The sequence below is a fragment of the Hemitrygon akajei genome, chromosome 22 (genome assembly GCF_048418815.1).
Source record: "Hemitrygon akajei chromosome 22, sHemAka1.3, whole genome shotgun sequence".
NCBI classification, from domain to species: Eukaryota; Metazoa; Chordata; class Chondrichthyes; order Myliobatiformes; family Dasyatidae; genus Hemitrygon; species Hemitrygon akajei.
The window spans coordinates 32,109,425-32,133,703 of NC_133145.1; the positions used below are offsets into that span (position 1 = coordinate 32,109,425).

The 24,279-nt window shown below is 39.1% G+C and overlaps 1 protein-coding gene across 1 annotated transcript; it reads right to left on the reverse strand.

Annotated features, from left to right (window-relative positions):
• Window positions 1-6,717: 6,717 nt before the first annotated feature.
• Window positions 6,718-23,994, reverse strand: tvp23b (trans-golgi network vesicle protein 23 homolog B (S. cerevisiae)). The gene is made up of 7 exons (XM_073025910.1): window positions 23,889-23,994; window positions 23,694-23,776; window positions 21,165-21,309; window positions 17,746-17,835; window positions 16,279-16,410; window positions 13,524-13,652; window positions 6,718-8,226 (listed from the first exon to the last, which is right to left on the reverse strand). Exons 1-7 carry the CDS (start codon window positions 23,898-23,900, stop codon window positions 8,194-8,196), a joined length of 624 nt encoding a protein of 207 aa, XP_072882011.1. The 5' UTR covers window positions 23,901-23,994; the 3' UTR covers window positions 6,718-8,193.
• Window positions 23,995-24,279: the final 285 nt, after the last annotated feature.

Here is a 24,279-nt window from a genome sequence, read left to right on the forward strand (position 1 = left end):
CCTTGAGGGAGGTTGCCATACGTGGGGAGTTGGGAGTGGTTGTATCATCCAAACTGAGAGCTAAAGTGTTGGAGGAGCTGCATGCTGGTTATCTAAGCATAGTCAAAATAAAAGCATTGGCTCAAAGCTTTGTCTGGTGCTCTGGGATAGGTCAGCCTTGCACCATTCGGGATGCAAACACATCCAGAAGAAAGATGTGCAGAGCTGTCAGTACCATTTCCTACAGTTCCACAGGCAACTCTTACACAGCTTATAATTTATAGCTAAGCAGGGAGGAGTGTAGTGTACTAAATATTTCAGTAATATCGTAAATATATTCTTTGATTAAGCACTGTTTACATAATTCATTATTGGGTATATGCATGAAATACGGGAAAGGGCATACATCGTTATGCCACCACGTCAAAGTGAACACCTGACTAAAGAAAAATTCAGTACAAGTACCCCAGGCTCCTACGTTTCTCTCTCAATTAGTTTTTGGAGTTACAAAACATATCAATTACCACACAAGGATTTACGTCATTCTTACGCACTTCTCTGAGATGTGTATAATTAAACAATCTGCCAACAATGACACTAGTAATGTTGGCATTTGTTTTACATCATCCTCTAATTGTCCCTGAATTAAACCACAATTAAGAATCAATCTTACTGGTAGGTCCGGAATTACATACTGATCAGAGCAGATAAAGATTCGAAAATATTTTCCTTGAAAGATGTTAAAGCAAATCAGTTCTTACATTCCACTGGCTTGATGGCTGCTAAAACTCGCTTTTTTAAATAAAAATAAATATTTAATCACCTGAATTTGAATTCTGCAGTTGGCACAGAAGGATTCAAACTCATAACTCTGCATCAATGGTACAGAACACTGGCTGCTAATCTCATAACTACCGGCTTAGTTACTGCTACATTACTGTCTTTGTTAGTGCAGACAACAAATAATTGGAGCAGAAAATAGTTGAGGAGATAAATGGTTGAATTTTAGGGGGCTTTTTCCTGCAATGTTTATTGAAAATCAATATCCTGTTCTCAATGGTGGGTACCTACAACAACTGTTAGTGCCTTGTACATGAAAGAATTAACGTCTGCTGAAAATTTGTCATTTCAACAGTGTAATTTTGATGCACTTTGCATGCCTTCAGTGTGTCCCAAAATATCTCTAACCAAAAAAATGTTGCTGAATGCTGGCACTGCTGTTACACAGGTGAACTGCTAATATGCACAGTAAGTTGTGATGAGCAGTAGTGAAAAGGATGCGAAAATAATCTGTTCTGCTTTTCTTCTTCTTAGGCAATCCCTTAGAAAATATCGAGCATTGTGGGTTGAACGGTGCAGCATGCGGGTAAAGGAGGCCCTGTGACCTAGCCCAGCTTCTATCCAAGTTTTAATGTCACCTTCTCCCTAAATATAAAAGAAAATGGTCTTAAATTTCACAAGGAAGTGGGTTGCCAACTCTGACTAGATGGATAACAAGTGATGCATGCCAATTGATAATGACACTTCATTCTCATTCCATTGTCCCAGCCAGCACATTAAATATGGTCCTTTGGGAGCTGCTGACGTCTGTGGATTTTGCATTGGTATCATCACAACAACATCACCACCATGAACTGAGGATCAGAGGCAGTGTGGGCTTCAAGCTCAATGTGGCAAGTTAGGCCAAAGGGATTACGTCAATTCTGTGTGACTCTGCATCTTAACCAATGGGTTAAAGTCTATAATGGCATTAATTAAAACTGCAAAAACTTACCTATTAAAAACTACATTCGATTCTTTAAGCACTGATAGATAGATAGATAGATAGATAGATACTTTATTCATCCCCATGGGGAAATTCAACTTTTTTCCAATGTCCCATACACTTGTTGTCGCAAAACTAATTACATACAATACTTAACTCAGTAAGAAAATATGATATGCATCTAAATCACTATCTCAAAAAGCATTAATAATAGCTTTTAAAAAGTTCTTAAGTCCTGGTGGTAGAATTGTAAAGCCTAATGGCATTGGGGAGTATTGACCTCTTCATCCTGTCTGAGGAGCATTGCATCGATAGTAACCTGTCGCTGAAACTGCTTCTCTGTCTCTGGATGGTGCTATGTAGAGGATGTTCAGAGTTTTCCATAATTGACCGTAGCCTACTCAGCGCCCTTCGCTCAGCTACCGATGTTAAACTCTCCAGTACTTTGCCCACGACAGAGCCCGCCTTCCTTACCAGCTTATTAAGACGTGAGGCATCCCTCTTCTTAATGCTTCCTCCCCAACACGCCACCACAAAGAAGAGGGCGCTCTCCACAACTGACCTATAGATCATCTTCAGCATCTCACTACAGACATTGAATGACGCCAACCTTCTAAGGAAGTACAGTCGACTCTGCTCTACTTTAGAACTGGAAAACCTGAATTATTGCATTTAAACTTTATAATTCAAGTCAGCTTCAACATGAGAGAAATATGTATTTTTGCTCATGTCACAACATTTACAAAGATTCTGAAACACAAACAGCCTGAAGCCTAAACATTCACAACCACAAAAAGATGGCTGCATCACAATCTTTTTGCTATACTTAAACAACATTTTCATTTTAGATTACTGAGAAGTGGCAGATGGAGTTCAACCCAGATAAGTGTGAAGTGGTTCATTTAGGTATGTCAAATATGATGGCAGAATATAGTATTAATGGTAAGACTCTTGGCAGTGTGGAGGATCAGAGGGATCTTGGGGTCCGAGTCCATAGGACACTCAAAGCAGCTGAGCAGATTGACTCTGTGGTTAGGAAGGCATATGGTGTATTGGCCTTTATCAATCATGGAATTGAATTTAGAAGCCAAGAGGTAATGTTGCAGCTATATAGGACCCTGGTCAGACCCCACTTGGAGTACTGTGCTCAGTTCTGGTCGCCTCACTACAGGAAGGATGTGGAAGCCATAGAAATGTGCAGAGGAGATTTACAAGGATCTTGCCTGGATTGTGGAGCATGCCTTATGAGAATAGGTTGAGTGAACTCAGCCTTTTCTCCTTGGAGCGACAGAGGATGAGAGGTCTCCTGATAGAGCTGTATAAGATGATGAGAGGCATTGATCGTGTGGATAGTCAGAGGCTTTTTCCCAGGGCTGAAATGGTTGCCACAAGAGGACACAGGTTTAAGGTGCTGGGGAGTAGGTACAGAGGAGATGTCAGGGGTAAGTTTTTTACTCAGAGAGTGGTGAGTGCGTGGAATGGGCTGCCGGCAACAGTGGTGGAGGCAGATACGATAGGGTCTTTTAAGAGACTTTTGGATAGGTACATGGAGTTTAGAGAAATAGAAGACTAATAGGTAAGCCTAGTAATTTCTAAGGTAGGGACATGTTCAGCACAACTTTGTGGGCCGAAGGGCCTGTATTGTGCTGTAGGTTTTCTATGTTCTAACACTTATGTAATCAATATATACGGTGCCTATAAAATGTATTCACCACCCCCCCCCCCGTAAGTTTCCATGTGCTATTGTTTTACAATATTGAATCACAGTGGATTTAATTCAGCTTTTTTGACACTGATCAACAGAAAAGGACTCTTTCGTGTCAAAGAGAAAACAGTTCTCTACAAAGTGACCTAAATTAATTACAGCTATAAAAGAAAATAATTGATTGCAGAAGTATTTACCCCCTTTCAGTCAGTCTTTAGTAGACGCACCTTGGGCAGCAAGTACAGCCTCAAGTCTGTGTGGATAGGTCTCTATCAGCTTTGCACAACTGGGCACTGCAATTTTTCCCAATCTTCTTTACAAAACTGCTCAAGCTCTGTCAAATTGCATGGGGATCATGAGTGAACAGCCCTTTTCAAGTCCAGCCACAAACTCTCAATTGGATTGAAGTCTGGACTCTGAATCGGCCACTCCAGGACATTAACTTCGTGGTTATTAAGCCATTTCTGTGTAGATTTGTCCTGGGGTCACTGTCTTACTGGAAAACAAATCTTTTCCCAAGTTTCAGTTTTCTTGCAGACTGCATCAGGTTTTCCTCCAGGATTTCCCTGTATTTTGCTGAATTCATTTGACCCTCTACCTTCACAAGGTCTCAGGGCTTGCTGCACTGAAGCATCCCCACAGTATGATGGAGCCACCACCATGCTTCACATTAGGGACGGTGTTTTTTTTTGATAATTGCAGTGTTTAGTCTGATGGCCTAAAAGCTCAACTTTGGTTTCATCAGACCATAGAACCTTCTTCCAGCTGACTTGAGTCTCCCACATGCCTTCTGGCAAACTCTAGCTGAGATTTCATGTGAGTTTTTTTTTCCCAACGATGGCTCTCTCTTTGCCACTCTCCCATAAAGCTGCAACTGGTGAAGCACCCTGGCAACAGTTAGAATATTCGCAGTCTCTCCCATCTCAGCCACTGAAGCTTGTAATTCCTCCGGAGTTTTGACTAGTCTCCTTCTTGCACAGGACACTCAAGTTTTTGAGGACGACCTGTTCTAGGTAGATTTATAACCTTGCCATGTTCTATTTTTTTATGATTGATTGAACTGTACTCCAAAGGATATTCAGTGACTTGGAAATTTTCTTGTATCCATCTTCTGATTTGTGCTTTTTAATAGCCTTTTCACGGAGTTGCTTGGAGTGTTCTTTTGTCTTCATGGAGTAGTTTTTGCTAGGATACTGACTCACCAGCAGTTGGACCTGCCTGATACAGGTGTATTTTTACACCAATCAATTATAAAACCTTAACTGCATACAGGTGATCTCCATTTGACTAATTATGTGAATTTAAAACCAATTGGCTGCACTTGTGATGATTTGGTGTGTCATATTAAAGGGGGTGAATACTTATGCAATTATTTGGTGTTTTACATTTGTGATTAATTAGGATCACCTTGTATTCACATTAATGTGAATCTTTTTCTGTTGATCAGTCAAAAAAGCAAATTAAATCCACTGTGACTCAATATTGTAAAATAAAACATGAAAACTTCCAAGAGGGTGTGAATAGTTTTTATAGGCACTGTATATTGGGTATACTGTTATTTTGTTCCTAAAATGAATACACAGTGGATTCTTGTTAATTGAGATTTATCAGGACCAGTACATTTTTGCCCAATTAAGCAGCTGTCCCAATTAGCCAAGGTTTCATAGAAAAGTTAAAAAGGTATTTTAAAAAAAAGATAAACTATATCTTAACTGAATAACAAACTATGTACTGGAGTGATTGATAAGTTCGTGGCCTAGGGTAAAAGGAGTCAATTTTAGAAAACCTAGCACATTTATTTTTCAACATAGTCCCTTCCTACATTTACACACTTAGTCCAACGGTCGTGGAACATACGGATCTTGGACCTCCAGAAAGTGTCCACAGCAGGGGTGATTGATAAGTTCGTGGCCTGGGGCAGAAGGAGGTGAGTTACACAGCTCTCGTTACATGCACACGCAGTTCAACTCTTTCGAGTGATTATGCAGGAAGTTTTAAGTTAATAACTCATCGCCTTCTACCTTAGGCCACAAACTTATCAATCACCCTGATGAGTTATTAACTTCAAACTTACTGCATAATCACTCAAAGAGTTGACCTGCATGTGCATGTAACGAGAGCTGTATAACTCATCTCCTTCTACCTTAGGCCACAAACTTATCAATCACCCCTGCTGTGGACACTTTCTGGAGGTCCAAGATCCGTATGTTCCACGACCGCTGGACTAAGTGTGTAAATGTAGGAGGGGACTATGTAGAAAAATAAATGTGCTAGGTTTTCTAAAATTGACTCCTTGTACCGTAGGCCATGAACTTATCAATCAGCCCTCATATTTATTGAAATATTTAGTGAATTCTCCGTCAGTCAGGGTCGACCATGGATGTCATGTCCTAGCTGTCTAGGTACACAAGCCATGGCAGTATAATATGGACAGCAAGCTCCCCTTCTCCATGCAGCTGATGAACCCAAAGAAATGGTAGAGACTGATACAGTTTGGCACCAGCAGTGACCCAGGAGTTCCCAGTCAGTGTTGAACTTAGCATAGGACTGCATTAGGGACTCCAGCTCTGCAATTTTCCCCTTGGGCTTTACTTCCGAAGCCTTCCCCATGAGTGGGTATAGTTGCAAGGCGGTGGAGGTTTGAAATCAAAGTTTTCCTTCTCCTAGGTGAGTTGGCAACTATGACAATTCAATACATTACTAATATTACCGCCATACTTTAAACTGTATTGGCTCCTAATAGTTAACTATGGCGGAATTCATGCAGCCTACGCGGCTCTGTTATTTTGATTGAGTGTAAATGAACAAATTCAGCACAGACACCTAGGTCAGATAATGACCTACTTTCATACAATGCTTTCGAGGATTGCATTTTCCAAATACTCATTTTCATTGTAACATTCAAGATTATCATAACCTCCAAGTTCTTCATAGTTCCTAACTTGAACTAGTGAAATCATTTCACTTTCACTGCCGGCTGTGCCTAGCATCTCCAAGCCCAACACTAGTTAGAAACTGTTCATCAAGTCTCCTGTCCGAATTAATCCCAAAGAAATAAAGGGAATCCTAGCTACTTTCTTGATTAGTTTTTGTTCTTCAAGAGTTGTCCCAAATAAAGGGTCACCCAATTAACATTCGGCCCTAGTGACCAGAATTGAGTGTATCATGCACAGAGTACTAAGCAATTACATGTATGGATTCATAATGTAATCCATTTGACCATTTTGTATTTGGTTAACAAAGGGGAAAATAAAAGCAAATTGCCAGCTTTGAATGGGAACATATTATTTATTGTTATCACCAATTTAGTTGTAATTTATAGTGAAACTCAAAAATTGGTATACCCAAACCTTTTTAAAACTCAAAATACCCATTTTTTGCAACAAATAGAATCCCCCCAAAAAATGTCAAGCTCTACTTATGTCATAGACTATTATCTACAAGAGTGCAAACATGATCAGAACTCTGTCAAAATTGGCAGCTTCAATTATTAACACCTTTTATGAAATATTGATTTTTCTCTAGATATTAGAATAATGTTTCTGTTCCATTAGAAACTGTACAGACACAAAATGTACTTATCACCAGGTGCTAAAAGATTTGTTCACTTCATCATAATAAGGCTCTCTGTTCAAAATTATGCCTCTTCATATTATGGCAAAATGTTGAAAATGATCCTAAAAATAGAGCTTGAGCTTTGTGCTTGATTATAAAACACAGTTATCATCCACGGCAGAAATTTCCTGTGGGGAAACAACCATGGCTCCTTGTAAAGAAATGTCATCTGCTCTGGATGCAAATAATGGCCAAAATATTAAGACAAAATATAAACCCCTTTTTTTTGCAATTGGCTGCAGATTTCATTAAGATATCTAGAGTTGACTATCATTTTAAAGTTTAATTATTTCCTACCTGTAAGTGAAAATCCAAAATCAAAATGCTATATCATCAGAAGCATTTCCATGCTTCATAACAGCTTATTTTGACTGAGTATTTGGTAGTAGCTCGCTCTGACTCTATTATGGCTATGACTTGACATCCTTCATAGCCTCATTCACCAACTAAATCTTCACAACTTTAATCACACTTTCCAAATTCTATTTTAATAATCCCAAAAACACCAAGTCCATATAAAAGTATATTTTGCCTAATTTTCTTAGTTTACAATCTGACATGTAAGGTATTGAAACATGAATTTATTGTTCTACTTTATAAACTAAACATCATAATGCTGTAATGCATGCTGTTAAAAATCTTGGCTCCTTCAGAGATGTTTTACAGATCTTTCACTACACTAGTATTAGAAAGCACATAGCATTTCTAAACATAGTCTCCTTCCACCAGCATCAGTGTTTGCTTATTATAAAATTTTTAAACATCAGCTAGATCCCATTTGCCATCAACCGCATTCCCCCACCCACTATTTTCTAAAGTGTTACAAGAATACCCTCACCCAAGTTACATCAGATTATCAATTTGGAATGATTCTAAAATTATTTTTTCCTTCAAAAGTTCATTTCATGCTCAATCACACACAATTGATTTTGAGTTGAGATGGACAACTTCCAATAATCGAGTAACTAATAAAAAAGTAACAAATCATAAAGGTAATTATTTTCCGCCAGGCTTGTGAATGTTAAGGAAAGGAGAACATCTGAAAATTGCCATTGTTGTGAATCATCAGCTGTTCACAGTGCTGAAAATACAGTGCGTCACGTTTATTTTCCAAAATGACCACCTTCTTTTACGAATCGGCTTTCTCCTCTGTTTTTACTGCCTGTGAATAAACAGGAAATGAGTTAGGACATAAAAACGCAGACTTCAATCAACAAGGTTCCAATTATTTTTGTTGTTCTCCCTAACACAGATGCTTGTAGCACTGCACCCACTGTGGCTTTATTGTACATTCAGATCATGTGTCAGTGATAATAAACCCATTTCTGAAAAATTTCAACCTCTAAGTAGAACACAGTCTGGGCCTCACTCATTGCTAAGTTAATCTAATTAATACTTGATTTAAATAGGGTACGTGTTTGTGTCCACTGCGTCCATTTTTACGGATGGCGGTAGAGAGGTAAATACATTATGGGCATTTAAGAAACTCTTAAGATAGGCACATGGATGATAGAAAAATCAGGGGCTATGTAAGAGGGATGGGTTATATTGATCTTAGAGTAGGGTTAAAAGGTCAGCACAACATTGTGGACCGAAAGCCCTGTACTGTGCTATTTCATTCCTTCCACTTCATTTTGCTCTGTGATTCAAATTGGGAATACATGCAGTGCCTTTACCAGGTGCATTATGAGCTGTTAAAACACTTCTTCACATTGAGTTGCAAGCTCCCATCCGGCTCCTCTACGTGCTGCCAAAGTCACTGCATAGATGCCATTCGCCTGCTTATTTTTGTAAAGTGGTACAAGGTAATCCCAACAGCAGCTACAAAGAGGGAGGAGTGATGGCCAGAAACACTTTATCTGTTACATAGAACTTTGTGACACACGTCTGACATATCAGGAGAGATTGTGTAGACGAGGCCTAGACTTCACTCAACTTCACTTGCCCCATCACTGAATTGTTCCCACAACCTATCGACTCATTTTCAAGGACTCTTCATCTCATGCTCCCAATATTTATTGCTTATATATTTGTTATTAATATTTCTTTTTCTTTTGTATTTTCACAATCCGTTGCCTATTGCACACCGGTTGTCTGCCTTGTTTATGCAGCGTTTCATTGATTCTAATATTGGATTTATTGAGTATGACCACAAGAAAATGGATCTCAGGGATGTAATGATGACATGCAGTACATGCACTTTGAATTTTTCTTTCAAATGAACTTCTTTGAACTTTTTTCTCTAAGTGATCTCCATGAAACTTTAGTAACATTATAAGGCTCAATGGGCTGGACATTTCACAATGTTTTCCCTGGCTGAGAAACCTGAACATTTGATTAAATTTTTCTTGAACTCAGCTAGATGCAAGATGGTGGAGCGGAGATGTTGTGCGATTAGCAGATAAAGGATAAGGAGGTCAATACCCAAGTCGATGTGAAGTCAGTAGGAGCATTGCTCTAAAGTTTGATCAGAAATCGGACTAATGTTGGTCCAAAACATAACCAGTGGTTGATCACTATCACCACCCCACATCTGCCCTGAAAGATATCAAGGCCAAGAACAACGCCTAGCGGGCAGCAGGCCTGAACATCAAGAAAGCTTCTTACACAAGACCAACATGAGAGGCAACAGGCAACTTCGTTTCCCTTTAAACAAGTCCAAAACCAGGTTCAGCTCTCCAATTAGAATCTGTTTCATTTGCAGTGCCAAACAGCACATAGTAAATCATCTGTCATCAATGTGTTGTGTTTAGCCATTGGGATTTTGATAGTTTAATTGCAGGATTTACATAGTGTCTGTAATCCAATAACAGCTGCTGCAGTGTATTCACTTTTTTACTATTTTAAAGTCACAGAGTACTACAGCACAGAAGGCGGCCCTTCAGCCCAGCCAGTCCATGCCAGCCTTATTTTCCGCCTAGGACCATATCCTTCTAAACACCTCTCATCCATATTCATGTCGAAATATCTCTTAAATGTTAGAATTGAACTTGCATCTATTACTTCCACTGGCAGCAGTTTCCACACACACACACCATTCTTTGTTTTTTTTTTAAATTAGCAAGTTTACTGGTTTTTCTTCTGAATGCTTCAAGTATTTTTGAGTGTGAATGTTCATCATAGAAATTCACAATTATGCAATTACAGCTTGGAAGTTTGGTCGATTGCTGAGCTTGGCAAGCTCAGTGATCAACCAAACTTTCCAACAGCCAACCTGAGCTACCAATATTCCACAACAGTTCAACCAATTACGGCATCAGCTTTGAGAGCTGGTGCATTCTGAGACAGGGTTTCAGCAATTGCTAAAACCGTTCTGTATATGCAGCTGGCTACTAGCATTGCACTGAACCATACCTGCCTTGGGACATGTCAACATACTGGAAAACAGGTTCCCAATAGAAAACGACACTGGAAGAAATGGCATTGTCCAAGAGGAGGTAACCCGTGAACTCAGGATCTGTCCATTATTTATATAACCAAGGAGATACAAATTAGAAGATACAGAAGGAAGAAGTCCATGACCCAAATTCTAGAAAGCAATCAGTCCTCCATCAACAATATTAAGCTATCTGATTAACAATTTCAATGGTCAAAATGAAATTGCTTCTGCAAAACATTCATTGCAGAATTCCAAAGACAAATAACAGACCTATCCTCATGCCTGGTCAATACAGAAACCTCAACTAGTAACAAATTATTTTATTCTTACACCTTCTGTGTTTGCTAGAATTTGTTATACACTGACTGTCACGTTTCCTCCACCTGCATTGCAGAGCAGGTGACAGCCAATGAAATATCTTGAGGTCATGAAAAGCCCCAGCAGAATTTCACACCTTAGGATGACTCTATTGGCTAGAAATTAACATCCAAATTAAGATGCTAGTTTGTTGGAAGAGATAACAAATAATAGTTGTTTCTACAGTGAAAAAGATCCAAAAACATACAACAAGCATGCCCTTGGATGTCTGACACCAAATCATTCAGAAATAAGAGAATAACCAAAACCAGATTTGGAAAAAAAAACAAGGAGGAAGAGAAAATGGAATTCCAGAGATGGTCTAGAAGAGATTCAAAAGGTAAGTGTTGGTAAAGTCGTGAAAACAAGAATGAGCAGGTTAAAATTGGGATTATGTCAGACTGGGACTAATAATGTCAAAACATACAGATCAGAGCGCAAAATTATATTACCTGTAGCTTAACTTTCCTAGGTTTGCTTATATTTATATAATAATCACCTAAATGTGTATAATTAGTTAGTGAATCTTCAGTAATTGTAGTATAACTGATTTTGTATTTTTCTAGAAGCTTCTCTGCAGCCTGTGTCACACCAATGAATCAGACTATTTCATGGGTTATTTCTTATCACTGTAATGTGCTTTATCTCATTAGTCTGAACTAGTTAATAGTATGAGATGACCTCAACTTTTTTTTTTCCCTTTGCTTTCTCTCTCTTCCTTACAGTAGATCAGGAACTGTCCAACAACACACGGACAAACTATGAAGTTAGACTTTGAAGGAACTAAAGTATGGGCAGCAGAATTTTGGAGACACACAACCTGAGGGGCTGCGGCGAGAATGCATATATGATGCTTAACACTGAGAACTACCTGAAAGAATGTTTCAAAAACAATACAGAGTCCCATGCCAGCTTGACTACAAGAGTTCATACAGTCTGCAGAGGATTAGAATATGGAGATTGGCCTCTCAGGTAACAAAAGAAATAGCTAACATCTGTTTGGTTGTAAATCAGCATCAATCACCATCTTCAGGCATGAAAGAAAGAGAACAGAAAACTGATTTTGACAATCTCAGGAACTCCTAACGTTTTCTATTTTGTAAATGTCTCAAATTTTACACATGGTTCCTTCTGAGGATACTTACAGAAACATGGAATGTAAAATACCCAAAAGGGAGATCATGTCATAAATACTCCGTGTTTCTCTCAGATCTTAGACAGACCTACGAGTTCTTTGACGAATAAATTTCTAACTCCAACTTTGTACAATGCTACAGGACAACAGTGTTGCAAACATCAGCAGTTTATAGAAATAAGTAGCAACTTCTTAAAATCATTAAGTTGATAAATTCTTGGACTTCATAAAAGTATGGAAGCTCTTTTGCTAATTTGCAGCAGAAAAAAACATGTTCTTATGAATGTAACATACATCAGGAAAAGAATACATTATCAGTTCAAACGTTATCAAATGACCAAGGAAATGCTGAAATGAAAACAGATAAATAAATCCAGAACTGATGAGTAAATGCAACTTTCCATGTTTGTCACTATCTGTCAATTTTAACACAGTAACCAGTGAGAATCGTTTCACTCAACTGTTGTTATGTCAGATATATAATGTAAATATTAAACCCATTATGAATATTTTCTAATATTAGGCATATTATTTCTAATCTGTTAAAAACATATATTAATTAAAAACTTGCACACAATGAATGAAGAAAATAAACAATTCTTTATTACTAAACTTAAGAGATTGACTCCATTCAAATGAATTGAATCATTGCGAGCAGAAACCTGCTGTGGTGGTTGTGGTGCCTCAGCTCAGTACAGTCTAAACGTACCCTGGAGCCCGTGGAGGGGATGTTAACAATGTGTTCCACATGCAAAGAAAGCACGAAGTCAAAAGATGCATAAAACAGTGCAGAGCAAATGGCTCACAGTTCTGTAGTGTGCACTGACTCAACAGGTTCAAGAGACAGTTTAAAACAGGGGTTCTCAACCTGGAGTCCAAAGATCCCTGGCTTAATGGTATGGGTTCATGGCATAAAAAAAGGTTGGGAACTCCTGACTTAAAAGGGTGGCGATAACAGAAAGACTGGAGGAACTGGAACTGTAGTTGAGGCCACTTTAAAAGACTTCTCCAATCATTTTCTGAACCTAAAATCTAGTCTACCTTAGAGTTTTGTGCTCTCTGAGGGTTGATCTGCTCCTGAATCATATCAGATTTACAAAATGATAATTCAAGTATCTTTAATAATATCCACCATGTTCAGACTCTAACAGAATCTTGAATACACACTAAATACATTATAAACTCTTTAAGATATGGTCACTTGTAAATCAAAATCCCTCAAGAGGACGGAAATTTTACTCGATATAAATTACTGCTGAGTAAAAATGGAAGGTAAATCTGACAAATGAATAACCAGACAATTCAAATAAAAGTAACTTTATGCCATGTTATATCTGATTCAGCTTATTTTATAAGGACATTTAAAAGTACATGAAAGTTGTGTTGCCAAAGTAAGGAAGTGTTCTAAACTTTTCAAACTTGGAAAGGATTTCAGCACTGTGCAGTGACAGATTCAACTTAAACACAAGAGATTCTGCAGATGCTATAAACCTTTAGCAACACACACAAAATGCTGGAAGAATTCAACAAGTCAGACAAATAAACAGTCAACATTTCGGGCCAAGACCCCTCACCAGATTTAACTCACCGTTTTGAAAAGCTGGCGGCCTAGGTAGGAGGTAGCCATGCTGGTCAAATTTTTTCCACTTCCTATTTTGCATTTAATATAACCATACAGATTAGACCCTTGTAGTGTAACGCCCATAATAACCACAGCCTGTTCCAAAGGAGACAGAAAGAACATTTGTAAGATCAATGGAAACAAAACAATCCCCACTATAACCACTGAGTTTGCAAAACTGCTCGTAAAGTAACTTGTGTCTCTCTGTACTAACCACCATCACCAACCATTTTATCATCTTTTTATAATTATTATTCAAAAATAGCACAAGTACATTGAAGTAACAACACCTACAATGCCTCATAAAAGAGGAAATTATCTTAAGGATTGAAAATTTTGTGAATTAAAAAAAAACCCTACTAAGTAAGAAAAGTGAGGGGGGAAAAAAGAAACCCATTGGGGGCACAACCCCGGAGCCATGCGTCATACAAAAAGCTTCTAAAAATAAACATCAAACCGCCAACAAGAAAGATATATTTTAAAAAAATTTACATTTAGATCGTGGAGGAAATCAGTTAACTGAAATGATAACAAGCAAATGAGCCCCATCTCTTCTCAAAATCAAATAAAGGTTCAAAGGTTCGACTTCTAATTTTCTCCAAACTAAGACACAGCATCACTTGAGAGAACCATTGTGACAAAGTAGGAGCTGATATATCCTTCCATTTCAACAAGATGGCCCTCCTAGCTATCAATGTAACAAACGCAATAACACGTTGGTCAGACACAGAAATACCATGGATATTTTGAGGAATTATTCCAAAAAGCACAGTCAATTTATTAGGTTGTAAATTGATTCGGAGTGCTTTAGAAATTGTCAAAAAGACTGATTTCCAAAACTGTTTTAATATAGAACATGACCAGAACATATGTGTCAGTGTAGCTATCTCTGTTTTACATCTATCACAATACTTGTCAACATTGGGAAATATTTTAGAAAGTCTCTCCTTTGTCAAATGGTAACGATGTACAATTTTAAATTGAATCAGTGAATGACTAGCACAGATCAAAGAGTTAACCAGCTTCAGAATCCTAGTCCAATCCTCCCTTATAAAAGTCAAATTGAGTTCCTTCTCCCAGTCCTGTTTAATCTTAACTAAAGGACACTTATCCCATTGTAATAATGAATTATAAATTCTTCCAATAGAACCTTTCAACGAAGAGTTCATATTCATAATAGTGTCTAACACATCAGCCTCCAATATGTAAGGAAAATTACTTAAATATTTTTGTAAAAAATGTCTAACTTGAAGATATTGTAAAAAATGTGAATATGAGAGAGAATACCAATCGACTAATTGTTCAAAAGACATCAATCTGCCTTCTTTAAATAAATCCAAAAAATACCTTTATTTTTCCAAAGTAAAAAAATTGGATCACTCCAAGAAGGTTTAAAAAAGTAATTACGATAAATTATACTACAAAGTTTAAATTTTTTGAGATTAAAAAAATTACGGAACTGGATCCAAATTTGTAAAGAGTGCTTAACCACAGGATATAGGTTTAAATTAGCAACTTTAGCTAATTGTATAGGTAGAGCAACTCCTAATAATGAAGTTAAATAAAACTGTTTCACAGCTCTCAGTTCCAGGTCTACCTAAGTTGGCCGATCATTCCTATCATCCCAATATAACCAAAAGGATATATATATATATGATAATATTCCTTTTAAAGTTAAGGATTCTTTTAGATATTTAGGTGTTATAATTACTAAAAAAAAAATAAGGATCTTTATAAAGCCAATTTTCCTCCTTTAGTGGAATCTATGAAGTATTCCTTTAGTAGATGGAGCCCACTTACATTTTCACTTGTTGGCCATATTCATGTAGTTAAAATGATGATTTTACCAAAATTATATTTATTTCAGAATATTCCTGTTTTTTGACCAAGAAGTTATTTGATCGGATTGATTCTATTATTCTATCTTTTATTTGGAATAATAAAAGACCAAGAATTGGTAAATGTCATTTGCAAAAGTTGAAAAAGGACGGAAGTCTCGGTTTGCCTAATCTAAGAATGTATTATTGGGCTGTTAATTTGCGGTATATGTCCTTTCGGTTATATTGGGGTGACACCAACCATTTTAGATTCATTTCATGAATTAATATAATTGTAAATGGCACAAGTACAACAGGTACATCACAGAAATCAGCCTCCCCTCCGTGGACTGTCTGTACCTCTCACCGCCCTAGTAAAGCAGCCAACAATATCAAGGAACCCCCCTAACCACCCAGGCCATTCTCTCTTCTCCCTCTTCCATCGGGCAGAAGATACAAAAGCCTGAAAGCACATACCACCAGTCTCAAGGACAACTTCTACCCCTCTGTTATAAGCTATTAGGTTCCCATATTATAAGATAGATCCTTGATCTCATAATCAACCTTGTTATGACCTTGCAGTTTATGGTTTCCCTTCATTACCCACTTTTGTAGTTGTTACACTGTATTCTGCATTGTTACTGCTTTACCTTGCACTACATCAATGCACTCTCTAATGATTAGATTTACATGAATAGTGTGCGAGACAAGTACTTCACTGCATCTCAGTCCACCTGAGAATAATAAACTAATTCCAGTCTGTGTTTATGTAGTAATCGCTTAAAATTTGGAAACCTTATTGAATTCCTTGCTTTTGTATCATGCTACCTCCAAATGATCAATATAATTTTCAAAACAAGATTCTAAATCACCAAGTAAAGTTGCAAAGCAGGTCAGGAACTTACCAGCCATTTCAGTTTAAAGGAAAAGAAAGTACTGAAGACAAAAATGACCCACATGATAGGACAGATGATTAATCCCAGCCAAAATATTTTAGATTCAGCTTCAGAAGACACTCTCTTCCTTGTTCCTGAAACCTATGAAAATCATACAAAAAATAATTAGAATTACATGTTCCAGTCTCCACCTTACAACATATTATGGCTAACACAAGAGGGTACGGTTTTAAGGTGCTTGGAAGTAGGTACAGAGGAGATGTCGGGGCTAAGTTTGTTTGCTGCTGCTGTTGTTGTTGTGTTTTGTTTTTGACAGAGTGGTGAGTGCGTGGAATGGGCTGCCGGCGATGGCGTTTTAAGAAACTCCTGGATAGGTTCACGGAGCTTAGAAAAATAGAGGGCTATGGGTAACCCTAGGTAATGTCTAAAGTAAGTACATGTTTGGCACAACATTGTGGGCTGAAGGGCCTGTATTGTGCTGTAGGTTTTCTATGTTTCTATTTCAGTGCAACAATTGCCAATGTGATTTAATTTAACCAATTCTCTGCTTTCAACTAATTATCAATAAGGACATTTACATTACTCACTTTAGCTTTTCATTTGTAATTTCCATGTTCTGTTGTCCATTGGTTTATATTGTTTATTCACATTAGATTGTTGCTTTCAATATTACTATGATTCATATTACATTCAGGATCTTCATAATTAAGCATCATATGGTGACTCTTTCGCTTAATACAAATATTTTGCTTAATAATGCAAATTTTATGTCACTACAGATGCACCCATCCCACCAATATATCAGACTCAACATAAATGGACAACAGTCAGACCAACTACTAAACAGCAATTATGCTTCCAAGTTTCAAGGAGCATCAATATACCCAGTGCAGGTTGTAATCATGATAGCAAAGCCCATTTTGCTTTTATTTAAATAAGGTACAGGTGGCCCCCATTTTTCGAACGTTCGCTTTACGACAGCTCGCTGTAACAAAAGACCTACATTAGTACCTGTTTTCGCTAACCAAAGAGGATTTTCGCTTTTACAAAGACGGCCGCGTTATACATGTGCTTACCCCGACAAAGACTACCACGACCGTGAAGCCTTGTGCGGGCAGTTGTGTGCACTTGCGTGTACGTGCCGTTTTTTTTTCCAAATCGATTTTGGCTCGCTGTTTTCCCGATTTTGATAAGTGAAACTACATGGTACATACAATATTTCTACTTTATACAGGCTGTATATTTATCACATCATTCCTGCTTTTACTATATGTTAGTGTTATTTTAGGTTTTATGTGTTATTTGGTTTGATTTGGTAGGTTATTTTTTTTTGGGTCTGGAAACGCTCAAAAATTTTTCCCATGTAAATGAATGGTAATTGGTTCTTCACTTTATGACGTTTCAGCTTACTAACGGTTTCATAGGAACGCTCCACCTTCGGATAGCGGGGGGAAACCTGTATTCAATCAAGCATACCTTCCTGGCCTCAAAGATCCAGTGACTCTTTCCATCATCATCAACCTGATTCCACCAACGTAATCCCACGAGTAGCCGACCAGTGATATTCTGCAGCACAGACAGGAAAGGGCAAAACTATTCAAGTATCAGGTTTTCCACATTCATTAACGGCACAAAATCACAGTAATATCACTAATACACAAGATTTCATAAATGTCTGACTCTTAGCCAAAACGTACACTGATGATTTAAAAACGCCATCTACTCAGAAGTAAAATACGGCAAGCGTTTGAAAGCAAGAAATATTCAGCAAATAGACGACATTTCTAGACAAGGAGCAGGCAAGGGGGAGACCTGACCAACTGACAAGGGCTCTTACATTAACTCAAACACGCACTTGCAGGCATTAGTTACAGGTATGAGCATTTAATTGTTAATAGGAGTCAAATACAAGGTAGGATTGCAAAGCAGTTTGGTTACTGGGCTGGCACCTGTAGAACTCAACTGGTTACATCTTCCAACAAACCCCCTCCCGTGGTGTCTGGCAACTAAAAGAATAGAAAACGTGCTGCAGTCACCAATACCACTGCTGACTTGTCATGAAAACTTACCTCTATCAGAGAGGGAAACCTGCCATCCTAAACCAGACACTTCAGCACACACCTTACTGCTCTAAAGAAATAGACATCTGCTTGAGCTGTGCTCAACCATCTCCCCCTCCCCTACTGCCCCATTGATCGGCATGGAGTGGCTGCCCCCGACGGCTACAGAATGACTGGCCGGGGTGAGTGATGTGGATGCTCGGCACTGAAACTGGGCTAAGGGCTTCACCCTGTACTGTACAGTGAGTAGGGACCATTGGTGGGGGCACCTTCACCACATACTGACACACCACCAGATCCTATAGCCTCCCCCACTCCCACCGACAAAGACACTGAAGGCTGATCTTCCCTACTCTCTTAAGCTTGGTCTCAAAACTCTCTCCAGCCTCGAGATTTCCCTGTGGTAACAGAAAAAAAGCAGAGCGTAGTTAAGCAGGCAGACAAAGAGTGGGGAAGAGAGGAATATCAGTCACATCCAACAGGAGTCGAGGAGAGAGGCTCCAGTCAGCCAGACAATAGAGGAAGCACTGCCAGTCGCCGGGGATGCCTTAAGCCCCACATTTCTGCCGCAGTTCTAGCCCTCTTTGCAATGTCAGGTTCCCAATTTTGTGGTGCCCAGCACGGCAGCACTATTCATAACTGGGGTCTGCACACATCGTGTTTCAATAAGCGCTTTTCATTCTGATTCTATTCACGTTCCCTGAAAGGGGGTGTGAATAGAATCAAATCCTGAGCACTAAGTGGGGTACTGATGCAGTTGATTCTTGAACGGCTTCAGGAGCTGTCATGGATGAACAAATAAACAATGGTTTTACTTCCAAATAAGAAGTTTACAATGTGCAGAAATAATTTTTTAAAAATCATGACTACCTCCCAACTGATTTGTTCATTACAGCAACATCACTACTGCACATCTGGAGCGCTATGCTGTGTCAAACCTACAAGCGTATTTAAACTTTTCGAATCATGTCACCTACCTAATCTGCTAAATAAGTGTTTATCAATTCAGCTGATTGGTTACATATTTTATGAGCATTTTTTCACATAGCCTAGGATTCTGGCAAGCACAGTAAAATATATCACAAGTACTCAATGTTCCAGAAACCGCTGGGAAAAGAACAGTGGCCACATGCCACAAGTTACTTTCACTGTGTTTAAACAGAAACATGATTTGCAGCAAGGATATACCACAACTCATGAAAATATCATCACAAGTCAGACAACTGCTGCAATATTAAGAGGTCACAAAAGGAGGAAGTACCTAGAAGTCTTTACTCTTGTTGAGGTTCGGGGTGGGCAGACCCATATAACTATGAAAGATTTGACAGAATTGACAAAAAGATTTCCATTTTAGGAATGAACAAAAGTAAAAACCATCATTATACAATGGTCACCAAGAAATCCAATGTGGAATGCAGAAAAAAAAACTTCTTTACCAGAAAAGTCGTAACCATGTGGAATTGCTATTGCAAGTAATTGTTGATGTAGAAAACATCCACTTAGTGGTCACATTATTAGGTACAGGAATGGATCCCGGTCTGGTCTTCTGCTGCTGTAGCCCATCCACTTCAGACTTTGCACTCAGAAATGCTCTTCTGCACGCCACTGTTTAATGCATGGTCATTTGAGCTACTGTCGCCTTCCTGTCAGCTTGAACCAGTCTGGCCATTCTCCTCTGGCCTCTCTTAGTAACAAGGCGTTTTTGCCCACCGAACTGCAGCTCACTGGATGGCTTTTGGTTTTCCACACCATTCTCTGTAACCTCTCGAGATACGTGTGAATATCCCAGGAGATCATCAGCTTCTGAGATACTCAAACCACCCCGTCACGCACCAACAATCATCCCGTGGTCAAGGAAGTTCACCTTTCTTCCCCATTCCGATGTTTGGTCAGAGCAACATCTGAACCTTTCAACGATCTGCATTGAGTTACTGCCACATTATTGGCTGATTAGATATTTGCATTAACGAGCAGTTGCATCCAATAAGGCAGCCACTGAGTGCAAGTACATTTAAGAGGTGACAATATAAAGAAGCAATGAAGAAATAGGGAATTGTTGTCAATCTCCCCACCAGTTTCATGATTATGCCGCGGATTGGAAGGACCATGATAACGATGGGACTATATTGTCTTGACACAGTAATCATATTTAGAGAACCAGCAAGAAAGCATTTGACACTGTAGAGTTTTAGGCACGCAAATGGTAAACTTCTGCTGGAGATTTCCTTGAACTGTTTTTTGTAACATCTTATTTTACCTACTTTTCCCCCTCAATCCAATCTTCCTTTTGTTCTCTTCATTTCTACTTCTGTACCTGATATGATTTGAATTCTTTACTTGTTTCTCACAGTCAATCACTCTGATTTTTAATCGATTTTTAATGGGTTAGTTGTTTGTCCCTTGGGTCCAATATCACGGTCTTACTGCAGTGTTAACCATTGGTCTGAAAGGTATTGGGTTGCAAAATTAAACAGTTCCACGGCAAAGGTGAAAGATCTGGATCATGCTGATGGATTTACCATTCCAACTTTGAGTCACCAGACTGAGTGTGAACACCAAGACAGCAAAGTGCTTATTTTCACAAATATTCAAATAAAACACATCTCAAAAACTTCTAAGGAAAGAAATCAGCTTTCACTCCAATTACAATACAATTAAGGCATCTCTGAGCAGAAAGACCAGATTCAAATATAGCTAGTCATATTTGGTTAAGAATATATCAAAGGAAAAATACTGTATCTAATTTCTAAAGGAAGCATTAATTTAGCTCACAGAAAACACTGAATAGATTCCAGCTGTGTACAATGCAATCTTGGCATTCCAAAGGTTACTTACTTTGACAGTCCAGAAGTCACAGGATAGGAGCAAAATTATTGTCACAAAGCAGGCGATAAAGCTGCTGCTGAGGAATTCACAAAGAAGGTAGACAACTATTGCACTAATTCGGAAAAAGAGGTGGAAGAAACACGCCACTGGATGTCTTGAAAAAGAGAAGAAAATATGTCAGTAAATCAACTTTAGGTTTCTCACAATACAGTCGCACAACAGGTGGATGCAAAAAGGCTGGGCAAAGATTTATATTCGAGGGAGAGTCATACAAGGTGGAAAGAGAAATAAAGAGGGGAAGAAATGGTGGGAAAGTATTTTAGGGCTTGGTTAATTCTAATTGTACCGTAATTAAATTTAAGGATGAGCTGAAAGTCTGTGGTGGCCAGTGCTATCATGTTTGCTGTTGTGTGCTGGGGCAGCAGGCTGAGGGTAGCAGACACCAACAGAATCAACAAACTCATTCGTAAGGCCACTGATGTTGTGGGGGTGGAACTGGACTCTCTGACGGTGGTGTCTGAAAAGAGGATGCTGTCCAAGTTGCATGCCATCTTGGACAACGTCTCCCATCCACTCCACAATGTACTGGTTAGGCACAGAAGTACATTCAGCCAGAGACCCTGAGACATAACACGGACCGTCATAGGAAGTCATTCCTGCCTGTGGCCGTCAAACTTTAAAACTCCTCCCTAGGAGTGTCAGACACCCTGAGCCAATAGGCTGGTCATGGACTTATTTCCACTTGGCATGATTAACTTATTATTATTTAATTATTTATGGTTTTATATTGCTATATTTCTTCACTATTCTTGGTGCGGCTGTAACGAAATCCAATTTCCCTCGGGATCAATAAAGTATGTCTGTCTGTCTGAAAGTGAGAGTGAAGACCTGTTGGGATATGTAACTGGAAATGACTGCAGGGATAGGGAAGGGAGAGGCCAGGAAAGATTTAAAATTGAATTACAATTATAAATCAATGTATGTCTTATCTTCGGGTTACTGTAAATCAGAAGGGTGACGGACAAAAGGGATTTCATGAGAGTTGAGAAAAAGATACCAAAGCACTGGAAGAAAGAAATTAACCAACTAGGCACTAACCAGGAATGGTTTTGATTGGTAAAGCTGGTGATCGTTAAGAGTTTTAGCATCACGTGAGTTGAAACAAAATCAGAGTCAGTGAATGTTGTGTGGCCATTTTTAAAGATGCTACATAGAGTCAACATATAGTCAGTTACGATGGACATTGTAAACAGTCTAGTTCCATTCATACAATTGTCAGGGAGCGCAGTGAAATCAGAACTTAGGGAATGGAGCTTGGGAAAGGGTCAAAATGTTATAGACGCAGAATACAACCGAAGTGATTGAAACCAGTAATTAATGGATTGAGATAAACAAAATTAAGATCAAATCAAGTATAATGTAGAAGACTTTATTGTTTCTCCCAAGGTCATTTGTACCAGGCCGAAGGTCCATTAATCACTGGAGCAAAAATCTGAAGGTGCTGGAAATTAAAAATAAAAACTGGGAACACTGGAGGCACTCAGCAGAATGAGAACGATTACTGGGAGGAGAAACATTCATTTCACTGGAATTATCTAAAATAAATCTAATAAATATAAATATGCTATCATTTCCACTAATCCCACAGGTATTTCCTTCCACCAGAAGTAACATCTTTCCCAGCCTTTTCCTATCAGCATCTGCCCCTTTTTACTTCCTCCTCCCACCATCCAGGAACACAAACAAGTGAAGCAATAATTCACTTGAACTTCTTCCAATTTACTGTGCTGCATTCAGTGTTTGAAATGCAGTCTCCTCTACATAGGAAACACCAAACAGGTTAGGTGACTCCTTTGCAGAACACCTCCTGTTGCCTGTCAGTTTGCTTTGCTGTCCCACTCAGACCTCTCTCGTCTTCTCTCTCCTCTGTTGCTCCAACAATACCCAATGGAAGCTTGAAAAAGAGCACCTCATCTTCTGCAGTGCTATCCAGCATAGGGTTGTGGAACAGCACTTTACCTTCTGACAATACAACCCCTAGTCTTAATAAGTTTAATCATTCAAGTAAATCCCTTCTTTTTTCGACATACCTGGCCACTTCTTCCTACCTTAATTTGCTATGTTCAAAATTGATACTATTCCAACTACTGGTTTTTAAAGCAATTGTTACCATGACAACTTCAACTTTCAAGTTTATTCAACTAATCCTCCTAAAGAATTTAACTTAATTTCCCAGACCTCTCACTGAGCTAGCTCTACCTGAACCCTCCAGTTAAACTCTTCAAAGAGCTGAACTTTTCCCCTTTGCTGCAGTTAAATCGTTACCCACTCTTCAGTTCCAGTTAAAACCACAAAACCAACCCCACTTCACCCCAATAGAGCTAAAGAAATCCCTTCTCCTTCTCTTCCTCTTCCTGTTCATTCAAGGTAATAACTCCCCCGCTCCGACCCTGAGGTAATCCCTACTCTTCTCATAAACCTGACCCCTCACACTGTGAATCTGACCACTGACACCCCCCACCCCACCCCCCACATTACCGGATCTTCTTTTTCTTCGGTGTTCGCCGCCCCTCATCTTCAGCATCAAATAGCGACACGTCTTCCGCATCATCGCTAGACTCCTGCAAGCAGAGAGGCAGAGACGGGGTGAGCAACAGCCGGGGAAGTGGAGGAACCGCTGCCGGTGCGGGACGGGGTTATCCTCGGGGTTGGTCCCGATGCCCCACTTCTCACCTGCCGCATCATCACGGCGCTCCGCCATTGACGGCACTTCCTTACCACGTGCCGCTTGTTTACCAATCAGGACCCGCAGGGTGTCCGGCTCTTGCCGGTGAGGCCGTGTTCTATTTTGGAACGTAGCGGTCGGACGTTCCAAAAATTGCAACAGTTGATGGGGGTCACGTGCGGTGGAAACCCCAGGCACTTCCGCATTATGTCGCGTTCTTTCCTCAAATCGTGTCAAATGTTCGCCTTTAAATAAGAACTTCGGCACTCAGGGTGTAAATATTGTTTTAATCCCCGATTTCTGTAGGGTTTGACAAAAAGGCGAAAACGGCGGCCGCATGGCAGACAGCAAGGACCGATAATGGTTGATTGGGTAGTGTGTTTGGGAATGTCGGACTTT